This window comes from Schistocerca serialis, chromosome 6 (genome assembly GCF_023864345.2).
Source record: "Schistocerca serialis cubense isolate TAMUIC-IGC-003099 chromosome 6, iqSchSeri2.2, whole genome shotgun sequence".
Taxonomy (NCBI): domain Eukaryota; kingdom Metazoa; phylum Arthropoda; class Insecta; order Orthoptera; family Acrididae; genus Schistocerca; species Schistocerca serialis.
This window is the reverse complement of record NC_064643.1, coordinates 550,245,885-550,260,058: the sequence shown is the minus strand read 5'-3', so window position 1 is coordinate 550,260,058 and position 14,174 is coordinate 550,245,885. Positions and strand designations below refer to the sequence as shown.

Genomic DNA, 14,174 nt, shown 5'->3' with positions numbered 1-14,174 from the left:
TAATATCTGTCTTGATTAATACACAATGTTCCATCCTTACGTACTCTGTTTTAAAGTCTCAGACGATGCAGTCACCAACAATCAGTCTTTCTCCCTCTCATCCAGCCCAATGAGTCTCCCCTGAGAGGGAGATTCTGGGTGACATTTCCATAACTCTTTCAATTTCCTAAACCCCAGCAGTCCTTTTCCCTCATCCCTCTTCCTTTCCCTTTAACCCTGCTGTCAGAAGGAGCCATTCTCGATATCCATACTAGACTTTCAAGGACAATTATTTTAGTTTTTATTGAAATTTAATATATAATTAAGCCTGTGCAGTACCAATGCTTTATTACATATGTAACATTCAGTTCCAGGATCAGTGCCAATATCCTTTTCAAGTAATGTCTTATGATAGTCCATCCCAACAAGCAAGTACTGTGCCTTTCACTTACAATCAAAATTACTGCATTGCGTTCTTAATCCACCTCAATGGATTGCACATCATTCCACATTTAACTGACCTTATTAACTGCTGAAAACTCGGCACCTTAGGACCCAACTGCAGGTATGAAATTTCTCTGACAAATCAAAATTGTGTGTAAAGCCATGACTCTTAGCAGACCATTCACTTTCAATGGGCAACACCAATTAAACCACCCAACCACACTTTGAAGCTTAAATTTACCAGAACTTCTCTCATACAGCATGTATCTAATGTCACCAAACTGCTGTCAATTACAGGAAAGTCTTGGGTAATATTATCTCCCATTCAATTATAAAATTTATGCAGTGTCTTTCCAATTAAGATGCTGCAAATTTGAAAATCAATAAGATTCAAATTTTAGCCCTCCAACAAACATTAATTTAATGCAAATGGCAGTATAATTACTGAGAGATTAATATCTAAAATAAGTGAAGCCTATGTTGACAGCAAAATGCTGTTTCAACAGATTTGTTCCATTAAGAACAGAATTTACACTGCAAGTACCACTGTAATGTGAGAAATTACATTATTTTAAGATAACTTTATGAGGTACACTCTAAAAAGATAGCAAAGGTGCTATGTAAGATAATGGTTTTGTTTCTGTTACTAGTTTTGGTCAATGAGTATCACACAGCACTAATCACCCTGAAGTGTCTTAAGTTTTTATATTAGATAAGTACTATACAAACCCTTAATGTGAAGAGTCTTATAAAATCATAAATGACAACAAGAAGTGAAGTAAATACAAATTTTGGAAATGATGTGGTTATTATATAGTGCAACACCCAAGTCATTAGAAAAATTGACACCTGAAAACAAAGAACATGTAGTGTATACAATGGTATCAGGTTACATATTTGTTCTTCACGGTGTAGTTAGAATGTCAGGTAAAAGGTGAAATGAACAGTGGAGTGGGAAAGAGTACCACCATTGGGTAAGGATTATACTGCTGGGTAAATTAAAGTTCATGGAAGGATGAAGATGTAAGAGTAAAAACATTAACCTCATCACTTTCAATGCAAAAAAAAACATAGTTAATTTAAACTTTCAGCCGTTATTTATTGAAGACTGGGGTCCCAGTGATCAAATTTTGTTTGCTGATTACCGAATTAAGCAAAATCTCTAAGCAACAAAAGAAGCAAAAGGAAAGTATTGGGTAACGGAACGTCCAATCCATGCATATGTGCACCTTTAGTCTAGTGAATAAAGCATTTTCCAGCTAATAACTAGATGAAAGACCTGAGACTTCAAAATTTTATGGAGAAGAAAAATTAGTCAAGGAGTGGCAGATATCAAAAAGATATCAGAGGTCATAAAATTCACCGACAGAAACATTCAGCAAGTTGATCAAGCAGCCTATGGGTCCAACTGGGGTGAAAGAAAATTATTCTACCAGCCAATATGACATCACTCTGTGTCATCAGTAATAAAAATAAAATTAATAAAAAGGTCATCCTGCATCACCGTCATTAATAGTGAAGTGCATTGAAGTAACTGAGCAGTATTAGTACAGACCTACAGTCTGTTTCTACATATGTTTCCTGGTGCAGTGTGGCTGAGGACAGAGGATAAGAACAAAATGGGGCTACCAAGTACATTCTTCAACATCTTACAGCTCGCCAGTTACAGACACCCAATTTCTGTATCAGTTTTTGTCACAGAAGTGAAAGGAGTGCTTCACTGTACCTGCATTGTCCACCCACATTTGAAAACTAACTCTTTCTCTCTCTCTCTCTCTCTCTCTCTGCTTCGCTGTCAGACTTTTGCTCTCAGAAATATGAATATTCAGAATGTAGACCAAAATTCCCACTTCTTGACATACATGCACTTAATATGACCAAAATTTCCATGTGGTTGAGAAAGGTAAACAGGCTGATGGTAGTGAGATGACTGTGAAACAGCACTTCAAAAACCATTGTAACCATAGCTAGTAGGAGTTTGAAGGTTTCGAATATAGGCCAAGATGACTTCATAAATATAGTGTTTCATAAGATAAGTTTTCAATGTGTCTGTTCCTTAGATGCAAAGGAAGTCGGCGGACAGAGTTGGCTATCTCCGATCCCCACATTCCTTAAGAAATCATTCAGGACGTAGTGAACAAACTTAAAATTTGTCCCATCCTTGCACCTCAAATTTTACAATTCTCTCCAGTACCAATGTTTAGGACTGAAAGAAGTCTTAACCAGAGGCAAATACCTTTAGAACCCCAGGTTAAGGTTATACAAGCTTCCACTGACCTGGCTATATTTGAGAATCAGACACTATTAAATCATTCTTCTCAAACACCACTGAGTTCAAAGAGCTACTTCTTCTGCAGTAAGGTTGCATGGACTGTCTTTTTTGTATTCGTGTATTAAATATTTTGCTTGCTGATTTCCTTCTTTTATTGAAATCTGCAAAATGCATTCAGCAAAGAGGTACAAGTATTAGATCCCAAAGAAAAAATTATTGTTTTGGTATAACCTATGTAAATTTTAATAAATGCCGAAGAGTAAACAATAACTGCTGATTTCTGTTGGTGGCTTTCAAATTCCACTCTACTTTCATCTCTAGTTTCTGAAACATAGTTTTAGAACACATGCTTGCTTTGTGTTCTACACCTCTCACGTAACAGCACAATTTACTATATTTCAACTCAAGTAACAGTACAGTTTACAAATTTCAAGTCTTATTTCAGTGACCACCCCCCACCCCCTCCCCCCCTTACATCTTGTTGGCTCTCAGCTGCAAGATCATTACATAAGGACAACAGCTCCATTTCCCACAAATTGTTTAAAATATATTGTAACATTGCCTTCTTCACTTGGCTTATAAAAACTTCTTAACTCTCTTAATTGACTTTTAATTTTGACAATGGAAAATCGAGAATGGAATAACAATATTAAAAGAATTGATTGCTACTAACCATTCAGAAAAGAAGGTGAGTCACAGACACAATAAAAGAACACTGCTAAAACATTGTCATTGCAGTATGAAAGAATACTGCTAAAACATTATGCCATTGCAGTATCTCTAGTCTATGCTGAGACGCTGTGCATAGTGAAGAATATTGTTTTTGGCTTAAGACTAAGGATCTCCGTTGCCAAGGCAAATATTGTTGTAGCCAATGAGAGGTGAAAGTGAATTAACATGCTCACTGCCACGAGGCCCCTGGCAGACACAATAGAGGTTCATACTTGATGTCGTGCACCTGCTGGCAGCCACACTGTCCACTCTGTTTAGTACAGTATACCTTGGATGGTGTGGAAAGTTACAAAAAAGTAAGTTCAAAACATTGAGCAAGACATTGTACCCAATTTCCTATATGCTGTTGTTGACTCAAAAAAATGTAAATGCACACTACTGCAATATATATTGTAGCCTACTAAAGAAACAGGATCTTGTAGCAGCCAGTGGGCACCTTTACTGTGTCTGCTGGCTGCCTCTTGGCAGTCAACCTATTAAACCTGTTCCACATTCTTCTAGCTAACTTGGAAATAATGTGAATGTCATGTTGGTAATGTGAAGTAGCTGAACACAAAGAGCATACCAATCAAATGACATAGTTAACAAACCTTGTATTCAAAATCAAGTCAACCCTAACATGAGATGAAATTTCAGCTGTCTTCACATTAATGTAGTGTTGACCTTCATCTAAATATAGACTTTGCCCTTTGTCTGGGACTTTTTCAATTACTAAGATAGACCCAATTAACTGTGCCGCAATTACTTAAAACACACACACACACACACACACACACACACACACACACACTTTCAGTAAATAAAGACAACATACTCCACATACAAAAAAACGTGTATTAGATCCTAGTCTGAGTCCTGGTAGGACATACCATTTTGCTCTGTAAAGGTTCATTTTGGCACAGCCCATTCCACAACAAAATTTCCTTTATCCAAACAAAAAGCTTAATGGATAGGTGAATAATTTTCTAAATAAATTAGAATGGCACAATTAAGTATTTTAATCATTCTTATTTTGCAATACAATAATGGAACAGTTGTTGTCATTCATAGTACACTGCAAAATAATTAGTGAATTAACCATGTGCCCCAAGTGAGGGAGATGTGTGCAAGCCATACAGCAATTACAAAAATCTTTTTTTTTTTAATGTAAGGCATCAGGAACTTGCGTAATGTGTGACAGTACAGAATATAAAATGCATAAATAGTTTAAGTACTGAAGGTAAGAAACGTCACATCCTTCCGACGTTCATATGTCGGAAACTTTAAGCTACGCAGCACACACCAAGATAACAAGCTCAAGTTACAAGCACTTCTATGTCAGAAACTTGCAAAAAAGTTAGGTCTGTTTAATTAAGGTACTCTCATATTATTTCCAAGCTTGAAATTTTCAAGTTATTAAACTCCTGATAATTTGAATATGAAGCATAGAAGCAATAATTTATGTCAATTTACTGAGGATTATTCCTGTACACACTACAAAATATATGTAATAGGTTTCAACATATAGGTTTTGTCTGCATAAAGTATCACATACTTCAACAATGGTGACATTTGTATTCACACCTAAAGCCACTTGTATAATATTATAACTGTATAAAAATAGATTTACTGCAACAAAGCTGCATATACATTTGCACAAAAATTTTTGTTTAAAAATAATGTTAAATATGATCATTCAATGTATTTAAGAAGAAATTAACAGTGGAAACAAGGAAAGCTTATGCTTAATTTGATACTTTCAAGGAATTAAAAGTTATCAGACAAATTACTACACCATCTAAAATTCATAAGTATCATAAAAAAGGCAGTGAACTGGAAGGAACATTTTCAGCTTAAACTGATGGACATTCAGCAAATTTAATTAGTTATGATGCCTCTATCAATCTTCAACTAATTTTCCAGTTCCCATACTTTTACACACGAGCAATGTTTCCAGTAACAGTAATTTGAAACTGCCTACAACATAGTGCTTTATCCAAGAGCTACCTGAATATTTTGCAAATGCTTTACTTTTGCCAAAATAAATCAGCGGAGGAGTTTTAATTACAAGATCACTGTTGTTCTACTGCATTTAAATATAGTTAAATAAACTATCAATTGATTCTGACTGACATAGTGCAAATCTTATGTCACAAGAAGTTATTCTCCAGCACCTCATAAGTAAAAAAGGCTTTTCCTGGCCAAATATAATTCAAGCTTTAGAAAATTTATATTTCGGTAACAAAATCTAGGACAGCAGAAATAATAGCACCTACCATTTCCAGCCAACTGTTAATATTGCTCAATTTCCAATAAAACAATTGATAAGAAAATACTGAACAACCACAATTTTCACAAATGAAAAATGTTCACATCAATATGGCAGTAAACATGTTTTTGAAACATGTAACCAACTGTTTTATTTCGCAAAAAATCACATATCTGAATCAAAGAATGACATTTAACTAATACGAAGTTATATCACCTATATTCCTCAATGTGTTGTCTTTTATATATTATACTCTAAACATAATTGCTATCAGTGGTAGTTATGTCTTTACTAGTAACCTCATAGTGTCAAAAACTGTCTTTATATGAAGCAATAAATGTCATCCATATTTCCAAAGCAGCTGTACGTTTTTTATATTAACTATGAACAGCTATAAAATAACAATACAAATGAAATTCCTTTACAACACATCAAATATGCTTTCACAAATTAACCACAAAATCTGAAACACAAAAATTGTAATATTTCTGAAACTTAATTCTAAGTTAGTTTTTGTCAATTGTTGTGTCTCAATTATGATGTTTATACTGAAAATATCGGGAATGGAATTTTGTAAAGCACTTCCAGTGTTAAAACTGTGCAATCCCGTCACTCTCGGAAGGCACAACATAACTTCTACCCGGACAAAGTGTCTATGTAATCTAATAAACCTTGCAAGCGCTTCTTTATCCTCTTCTGATCATCCAGTGTACAGCCCAAGATTGCACTTTCAAAATTCTTGTCAATGTTTCCAATGGATGTATGTGATGAACACGAATTCATGAATGCGATACACTTGGATTTTGTTCCGAAAGGATCTTCACGTAATCCGATTACAAGTGAATCAATAAAACCATTCACTTGATGCAGAGCTTCTTCCTGGGTTCCATCACGCGTAGTCTTCACAAGGACTTCCACAGTTAAACAGTGGTTAGCTATATGATCTGCATAGTGCAACACATGTTCCCTATCACCTGCAAACACAGGACGGCATTTTCTTAGATGACTTGCATGTATACAAAAGTTCCTATAAATAAGCTATAATTTGTTTTAAGATGTATAAACCTGTGAGAGCTACATAATCCTTAACAGAGTTCAGTTAAGAACACCTATGACTGGCAGGTTACTAAAGTCAACAAGAATTTTAAAATGTTTGAAATAAGGTACATTGTTGTTATAAATTGTTTAACACTGGTATCTACAGTCACAGAGAAAGCATCCTGTTTTTTTTTATTTTTTTTTAGGGAAAAGTCACATTTGTTATGATCTGCACTACAAAAGAAGCAAGAAACAAACCTTAAGGAAATCGCAAGTAGATAAGTTTCAATTTTTTCCATAATTTTTTTTGAAGGATACTAATTATTCTGTGTTATTAAAAAGACTTTACTGTTGCCTTTGTTTTGCTGAGTGTATGATAAAATTAGTACTTTAAGCGTACCCATGTATTCCAATTATTGGTTCTTTTAAATTATCAGAATCTTAAATAAGACAAGGGTGTCAACATCGGATTTCATACTATAACTTGAGTTTTAGACTGTATCTGGAAGTAATTTCAATGCTGTTCATATTGATATATGTCACATACAACCTATAATCAACATAGGGTGAGAGCTGAAGATGTTGCTAGCTTATTTTCTAGTATCAGTATTCTAAGTTATTGTTACTTTTCCCCCCTGGACACATGGGTCCTGAGAAATATCAACAATGTACACAAAGAGTCTATGATATAGAACATAAGGACACGTCCTATTAGAAAAGACAATGGTAATAATGATGAAAACATGGTTCACAATTTTGAAACAATCTGCTTTGACCCATGACGTCACAAATATGGCGGAAACAAAAACAAACACACACACTTTCCACAAGAAGCCTAATGACACTAACGGGACAAGCGTGGGAAATGGGGTGTTTTGGGTGGGGGGCAAACTAAATATAAACAAATTTAGGCGCCTTGCGTAGCTACAACGTGTAAGTGAAGACAACCATGTATGAATACCCACCCACCTCCCCAGGGGTCGTAACCCCTGCAACCCATAGAAGATAAAGATGCTTCAGTAGCTGATTAGTGTTTTTTGTCTTTTAAAAAAAAAAATCTCACGGGATAGAACAAACAGATCAGAAAGATAAATATAATAAACTAAAACAGAAATTCGAGGAAACAGATAATTAAAATAAGTAATATGTGTTTTTAAATTTAAAAAAAAAAAAAAAAAAAAAAATCTCACGAGATAGAACGAACAGATCAGAAAAGTAAATAAAATAAGATAAAACATAACTGGAGACAGCCACAGTCAAACCAAACTCCGCGCCGTCATGACGTTACACACAACACCCCCCTTACGTCACGGGTCAAAGCAGACACGTGGGATCGGACGCTTCTGTCGACCCTTGTATTCTGGTAGAAAGATGGATGACAAATTAAAGCTTGAAGTAAAATGATCCTTCCAGTAAGGAATGGCACAAGGTATTTATGTGAAGACAGCACAATTTAAGTACAAGGAGTTGACAAAAATTTAACTACAAACTGAAGAAAAAGGGTCAACCGAAGCGTCCAATCTCACCCGTTGGCTTTGACCCGCGAGACAAGGCTGTTGTGTGTGGCATCATGACGGCGCGGAGTTTGGTTTGTGAGTGTGACATGTTTAAGTGTTGGCGTGTTGCTATTCATGGTGCCCTCTGGTGGTGTGTTTAGGGGTTCCGTGTTGTGTGGTGTATTGGGTTCTGTTTGCTGTTACTGCTTGTTCTGAGTGGTTCTTGTTTTGGCTGTGTGTGGAGAGGAATTGTTTTCAGTGACTTAACAATTTAGTGTTTCTTGTGCGAAAGTTATTGTAGTGCTGTTCACTGTAGGTCGTGTGTTAATTTGAGTAAATTAATTTGTTGCTGCTCTTGTTAGGTATGGATGCGACAGATAAAATTAACAAATGCGCATTTGCATGTTGAGATGGGGGTGAGCCTGATGGAGTTTATTAAATTTCTGCAGCTGTTTGGCTTGTTGGCAGAGATTGTGAAGTGTGCTGTTTGTGGTCATGACATGAAATTTGCAAAAGTTCTGGCGTCTCGGACCAGGGACAGTTATATGTGGCAGTGCCGTATAGATAACCTATGGCACTCCATACGAGGCAGCTTCTGGTTCGAGAAGTCTAGGTTGGGCATGTGCGAGATTGTGTTGTTGACGCACTACTTTTGTTATAAATCGTCTCACAGTTTTTGTGTGCATGAGACTGGTGTGAGTGAGAGGAGTGTGCTCGACCAGTTTTCGTTTTGTCGTGAACTGTGTTCTGAGTTTATTAAGTACAGGGGTAAGTTGGGTGGGCCTCAGGTTGTGGTGAAGGTGGACGAATCACAGTTTGGGAAAACGTGGACGAATCACAGTTTGGGAAAACGAAGTATGGGAGGTGTAAGTCTGTGGTTGGTGTCTGGGTGTGGGGGCTGTGGTATCGGGGGAGGGGGTTCGGGATGTGTTTTTAGGGTTGTGGAGGGGCGGACTAAGAGGGAATTAGTGGGGTTAATTGAGGAGTTTGTAGAATTGGGTTCTACCATAGTTTCTGATGCTTTTTCTTCTTATAGGGAATGGGTGAGAGGGGGTATAATCATTTAGTAGTGAACCATAATTCAAGAGTTTAAAAACTATGAGATGGGGGCTTCTACGAATACCATAGAGGGGATGTGGGGGGCTGTTAAGTCAGTTCTTGGGAGGGGGAAGAGGTGCTGTTGGTGGAAGGGCATCCCTGAAGGCTGTTGCTTTTTTTTAAATTTTTTATTTAAGGGCTATTAGTAAGACGTACAGGCTGAAGGTGGTTAGTTAGGGTGGTTTGTGTAGCTGGTGGCAGCGGCTCGGGGAGGGGGGAACTCATCCACCAACAATTGTATTTAGGTAAATAGAGTAGTTTCAGTTGTTTACTGTGTTTTGTCTCTGTAGTCTCTAGCAAGACTAGTTTATATTCTGCACATGTTCCTCCAGGTAAACCAGAATATCAATTACCACTGCCACAGCAGTCCCAAAGGAACGGGCCGCAGGGCATTCAGACTGTGTGTGGATGAACTATGAAAACTGCTACTAATACATTGTCAACATATACCACCAATGATTGGTGAAAAGAAAATTTCAGTTTCCAGGTGTTCTGATACTGTATGCTCATACATGTGTGTCACTGCACCCCCCCCCTCCCACCACCACCCTCCCCAAGCACGTTTTGAACACTGAAATGATGACTTTATATCCAAATGCAGTACATATTTTGGAACATGTGAATGTTGTTGCATTCTATACTCTGAAACAAAAACAACAGCAATCCCAGAGACCCAGTCGCAAAAGGATTTAGTCTTGGCCAGAAGATCAAAGCGAAGTTTCGTGACTAAGAACTTTCATTGAAAATAAGGGAGACTGGACAGGTTGTGAACAAGAGTTGTCCCTTTAGAACCTTTGGAAGAAAGTTATACATGATACACCTCAGCAACCAATCTCTCAAGCACCATTGCCTGCACCACAGGATGCCTTGCCACAGGTTTCATCACCAGAACAACTTTCTCAATTCCAAGAAGTTGGAAACACATCACAGTCAGTGACACATCTAGAACCTAGCATGCCATAAAAAGTCATAACGACAGCAAATGAGCAAAAACCATCCACTAGTGCTGATTTTGCACCATCACCCTTTAAAAGAGCTGCTTTTTAGCCTAGCCATACTATTCAACCACAGTAAACAAGAACATAAAAAAAATCCCAGCTGTTGTCTCATCTTCTCAAATGATATATTACTCACAGAAAAAGGAGGAAATGAAAAAGAAACTACAAATGGGGAAACAAGAGTTATCAAAAAATTTGATAAAAGTAAGAGGATTAAAAATATTTATAAAAGTAAAACAGTTCTTAGCTAATGAAGCTGATATTTCTTTTATTTCACACTATCAAATAACTGATATTGTAGAGACGCCTGAACTGTCAGTGAGAGGGGAAAGAATCAAACGTGTTTTCAAAAGGTTTCTTAATGTAACAGAAATGTAAGTCTAATACATTTGCTTCTGACGTTGTTTTGTAACCATTAAGTTTCAGTAGTAAACTGCTTTCCCATTTTCAGTTGTTTTTACTGTCCTATTTGAAGATGATCACCAAGTTGTTAAGGAATGTTATTTTTAAGGGCTGTAATTCTAAATGTACTTCAGGTGGTCTACATATACCGTAAATGTTTGCAGCTAAACTTACATAAAAAATAATTGTTGTGACTAGCTCTGCAATTTCCTTCCATCCTTTTATAATCACGGGGATATGGGAAATATGTAAACCTTATGTGGTAAGGATGTCACCTGGAGGAGCATGTCCATTTTAGGGTGTCTATTTTATGAGCAATTCAAAGATTCTGTTCCCACTTTTAGACAATAGTGTACACCATCAGTTTAACAATCCATGGTATTTTAGGTGACGCTGGAAGTTGAATTTTCAGAAAATAATTTTAAAACCCGGGATTATTTAATAATATGCCAGTAATATTAGAAGGGAGAAAAAAAATCGATAACGTGTCGACTACAGGTGCTCTTACCTTACCGTCATACAATTATATACTAACACCGAGTTCTTTAAAACGACTGCATAGAATGGCAGTTTAAAACGATATCGTAAATCATGTATTTGCTCAGTCCATCATTAGCCTACTTTCCTTTTGGGTATTGCTCACTGGTCACAGTAATTACACAGACTGATGACAAAGCTACACAAAAATATTCTCACAGTCTCACAAAAAGAATATCTAATAAGTGGATTAATCATCAAATTCTGCTGTTCCAGGAATTAAGGTTTTGCGCAACGTCAGTGATAAAACCATTAACTCCGTTCCTTCAGAGGCCAATTCCTTTACTTCAAACAAGTATTTCTGTTGACCAGTCATTTTGAATTAGAAAAATATCCATATTTCAATTAATGTTTTACATTACACGGCGACAGACCAATCGCAAACAACACTGGAATACATGCATTTTACAAATGAACTACTGCATCCGAGTAGCAGGTAGAATAGCGTGCTGCGCACTATAGAATTTTAAATACGCATCCACGGACATCTGTAATAGCAGCTACCATATGATCGGTACTCAAAAAAACGACAATATCGGCAGTTACTTACAATAATTACAAAGGTACTCACTTTCAGACAATTCAATCATCATTTCGGAATTCTTCAGTGTATCTAACGTTGTAAGAAGCGTGTCCCTTTCTTCCTCCAGTTTTAAAGCTTCTCTTCTTAGTCGTTCTACATGCAGTTCAACCTGATCCAAAATATCTACTATTCGGTCTTTCGGCGACTTCTGCGGACTTCCTGGATTGGAGTCTACTATATGGGTTACTACCTCTGCACTTTCTTCTATTACTTTTGATCCACTATCAACTTCCATTATATTCCAACTTTCAGTAGCAGGCAGGGGAATGCTACGGTCGGACGACATTAACGTCAACACGACAAATTTTTCACGTACACAACACAACAAACCCTCTCACCACACCGTTACCACCATAACATCTCTTGTAATCAAAGATTTCCATTTGGAAACAACTCGGAGTCTCGGACCTTCTAGAGTGCTCTATATCCAAAGTTGCTATATTCATGAGCACGGTGTCTAAGATCTCTGACTGAGGTCGTGTAAACCTGTGGATAACTTCTGAATCATTAAGATGAGTACGGAACAACTGGAGTTCGGCTAAAATCGGTCGATTTGGTTGTGACAGGTGTACCTGTAGCGTAGTTCGAGGCTTAGGTGATAGTTTAGTTGTAAATTGGCTTCGACTGATTAAACATGGTGAAAAAGTAAAAATTAAGTCTGCGCTACAGATCACTCTGTCATCATAGCCAGTTCCAAGGGTTTCATCTCAACGCCAGTTGTACCGTTCTAATTTTAACGATTCGTCCAAATGTGCCTTTATTTGCATAAACGTTACGACATGTACTGATGTGCGCAGCTTTCAAACATGTACATTGGCTGAAGCACCTGCGTAAAGCCATATTAGGTTTCGTCAAGATAGTATTTGGTGTGTTTTATATTATAACCACATTAAGGACACCGGCTTTCCAAAATTTCTGTGGGTGCATATCAATGGCGGACACCAGTACATGTTTTCTGGGCAGTCTCGATATTTTTTTGAAATGATTAACTTTCACTTATAATCTGTGGCAGCTGCTGTGTAAGAACACAAGAGCCTTTCGAATTTATTGGTTCGTTTTCTTTGAATGCTGTTAAGCGTAACATAGATGCTGCAATCTTTAGGCACTTAAATCTACTGCGCTACTGCTCCTCTAGACTCCGTGAAACTTGGCATCAGGGTCGCCAACACATCTTCAGTTGTGGAAGTTTTAAGGAGGTTTTGTGCATGCGCAAGTCGCGTGACGTAATTGCCTTACAGTAGAAATACATATTCAGTTGATAAACAACATGCACAGTTCACAATGTGCACAGCTAGTCCTTGCTGCTCAACTAGAAGTTTACATCAGTGCCACCAGGTGGGAGACTTTTATCCCCATTCGCTCGGTATGAATCCAGCTATATGATAGCACACTACTCAGATGTGTTAACTCACTCAATATATATTGTAGTAAAATTAGACTGGACGTCAGTATATGTTAAAGCTATTTTGTGGGTTGCTGAATGAGCTCTAGTATATTAAGTTACAAATTTTATCATAAAGTAATCCATTTGAGGCGCTGTGAATCATAAGTGCCTAAAGCATGTCACCACCCATTGTGAGACTGCAGCATTTATTCATGCTTTTGAAATCTGTTGAACTTATGGTGAGTCAGGTTTATCTGTGCTGTAGGCCCACATTGTATATATGAAAATTCGCAAAAAGTTGTATCACTGGTTTCTCTAACATTCACTTAAATGTGGGACACAGCGGTGTGCTTTAGGCCACTATGGATCTTGTTGTTGTTGTGGTCTTCAGTCCTGAGACTGGTTTGATGCAGCTCTCCATGCTACTCTATCGTGTGCAAGTTTCTTCATCTCCCAATACCTACTGCAACCTACATCCTTCTGAATCTGCTTAGTGTATTCATCTCTTGGTCTCCTTCTACGATTTTTACTCTCCACGCTGCCATCCAATGCTAAATTTGTGATCCCTTGATGCCTCAGAACATGTCCTACCAACTGGTCCCTTCTTCTCGTCAAGTTGTGCCACAGACTCCTCTTCTCCTATGGATCTTAGCTTCTCATTTATATCCTAGTCAAGTGACCATGTTTGTAGACATTACTACATGAGTTAAATCATTTCCACAAATGGCACTTTGTGTTTGGAATTCGTTGATTACTGTGCTGGAATCGGCTTTAGGGTGCAGTGTAACCATGAACTATGTTGAATCTATTTTAAATGCTAACAGAAAAGGAAAGCTGTGAGGATACATCATGAGTTGTGCAGGGGAAGCTCAGTCGGTAGAGCACTTGCCTGAGAAAGGCAAAAGTCCTGCGTTCGAGAATAGGTGCGGCAAACAGCTTTCATATCACTGCACATTTCGTTGC

At 37.4% G+C, this 14,174-nt stretch overlaps 1 protein-coding gene across 1 annotated transcript; it reads right to left on the bottom strand.

Annotated features, from left to right (window-relative positions):
• Window positions 1–4,401: 4,401 nt before the first annotated feature.
• On the bottom strand, window positions 4,402–12,257 carry LOC126484334 (BAG family molecular chaperone regulator 2). The gene is made up of 2 exons (XM_050107786.1): window positions 11,816–12,257; window positions 4,402–6,649 (listed from the first exon to the last, which is right to left on the bottom strand). The coding sequence occupies exons 1-2, from the start codon at window positions 12,111–12,113 to the stop codon at window positions 6,312–6,314; spliced, it is 636 nt and encodes a 211-aa protein (XP_049963743.1). The 5' UTR covers window positions 12,114–12,257; the 3' UTR covers window positions 4,402–6,311.
• Between the last annotated feature and the right edge of the window lie 1,917 nt (window positions 12,258–14,174).

What these genes read in the sequence shown, in the direction of transcription:
- LOC126484334 (XM_050107786.1), bottom strand. Translation starts at nt 12,113, where the DNA reads ATGTCGTCCGACCGTAGCATTCCCCTGCCTGCTACTGAAAGTTGGAAT. An exon ending in GATGATTGAATTGTCTGAAA is followed by an intron (nt 6,650 to 11,815) that starts GTGAGTACCTTT and finishes CTGTGTTTGCAG; the next exon opens with GTGATAGGGAACATGTGTTG.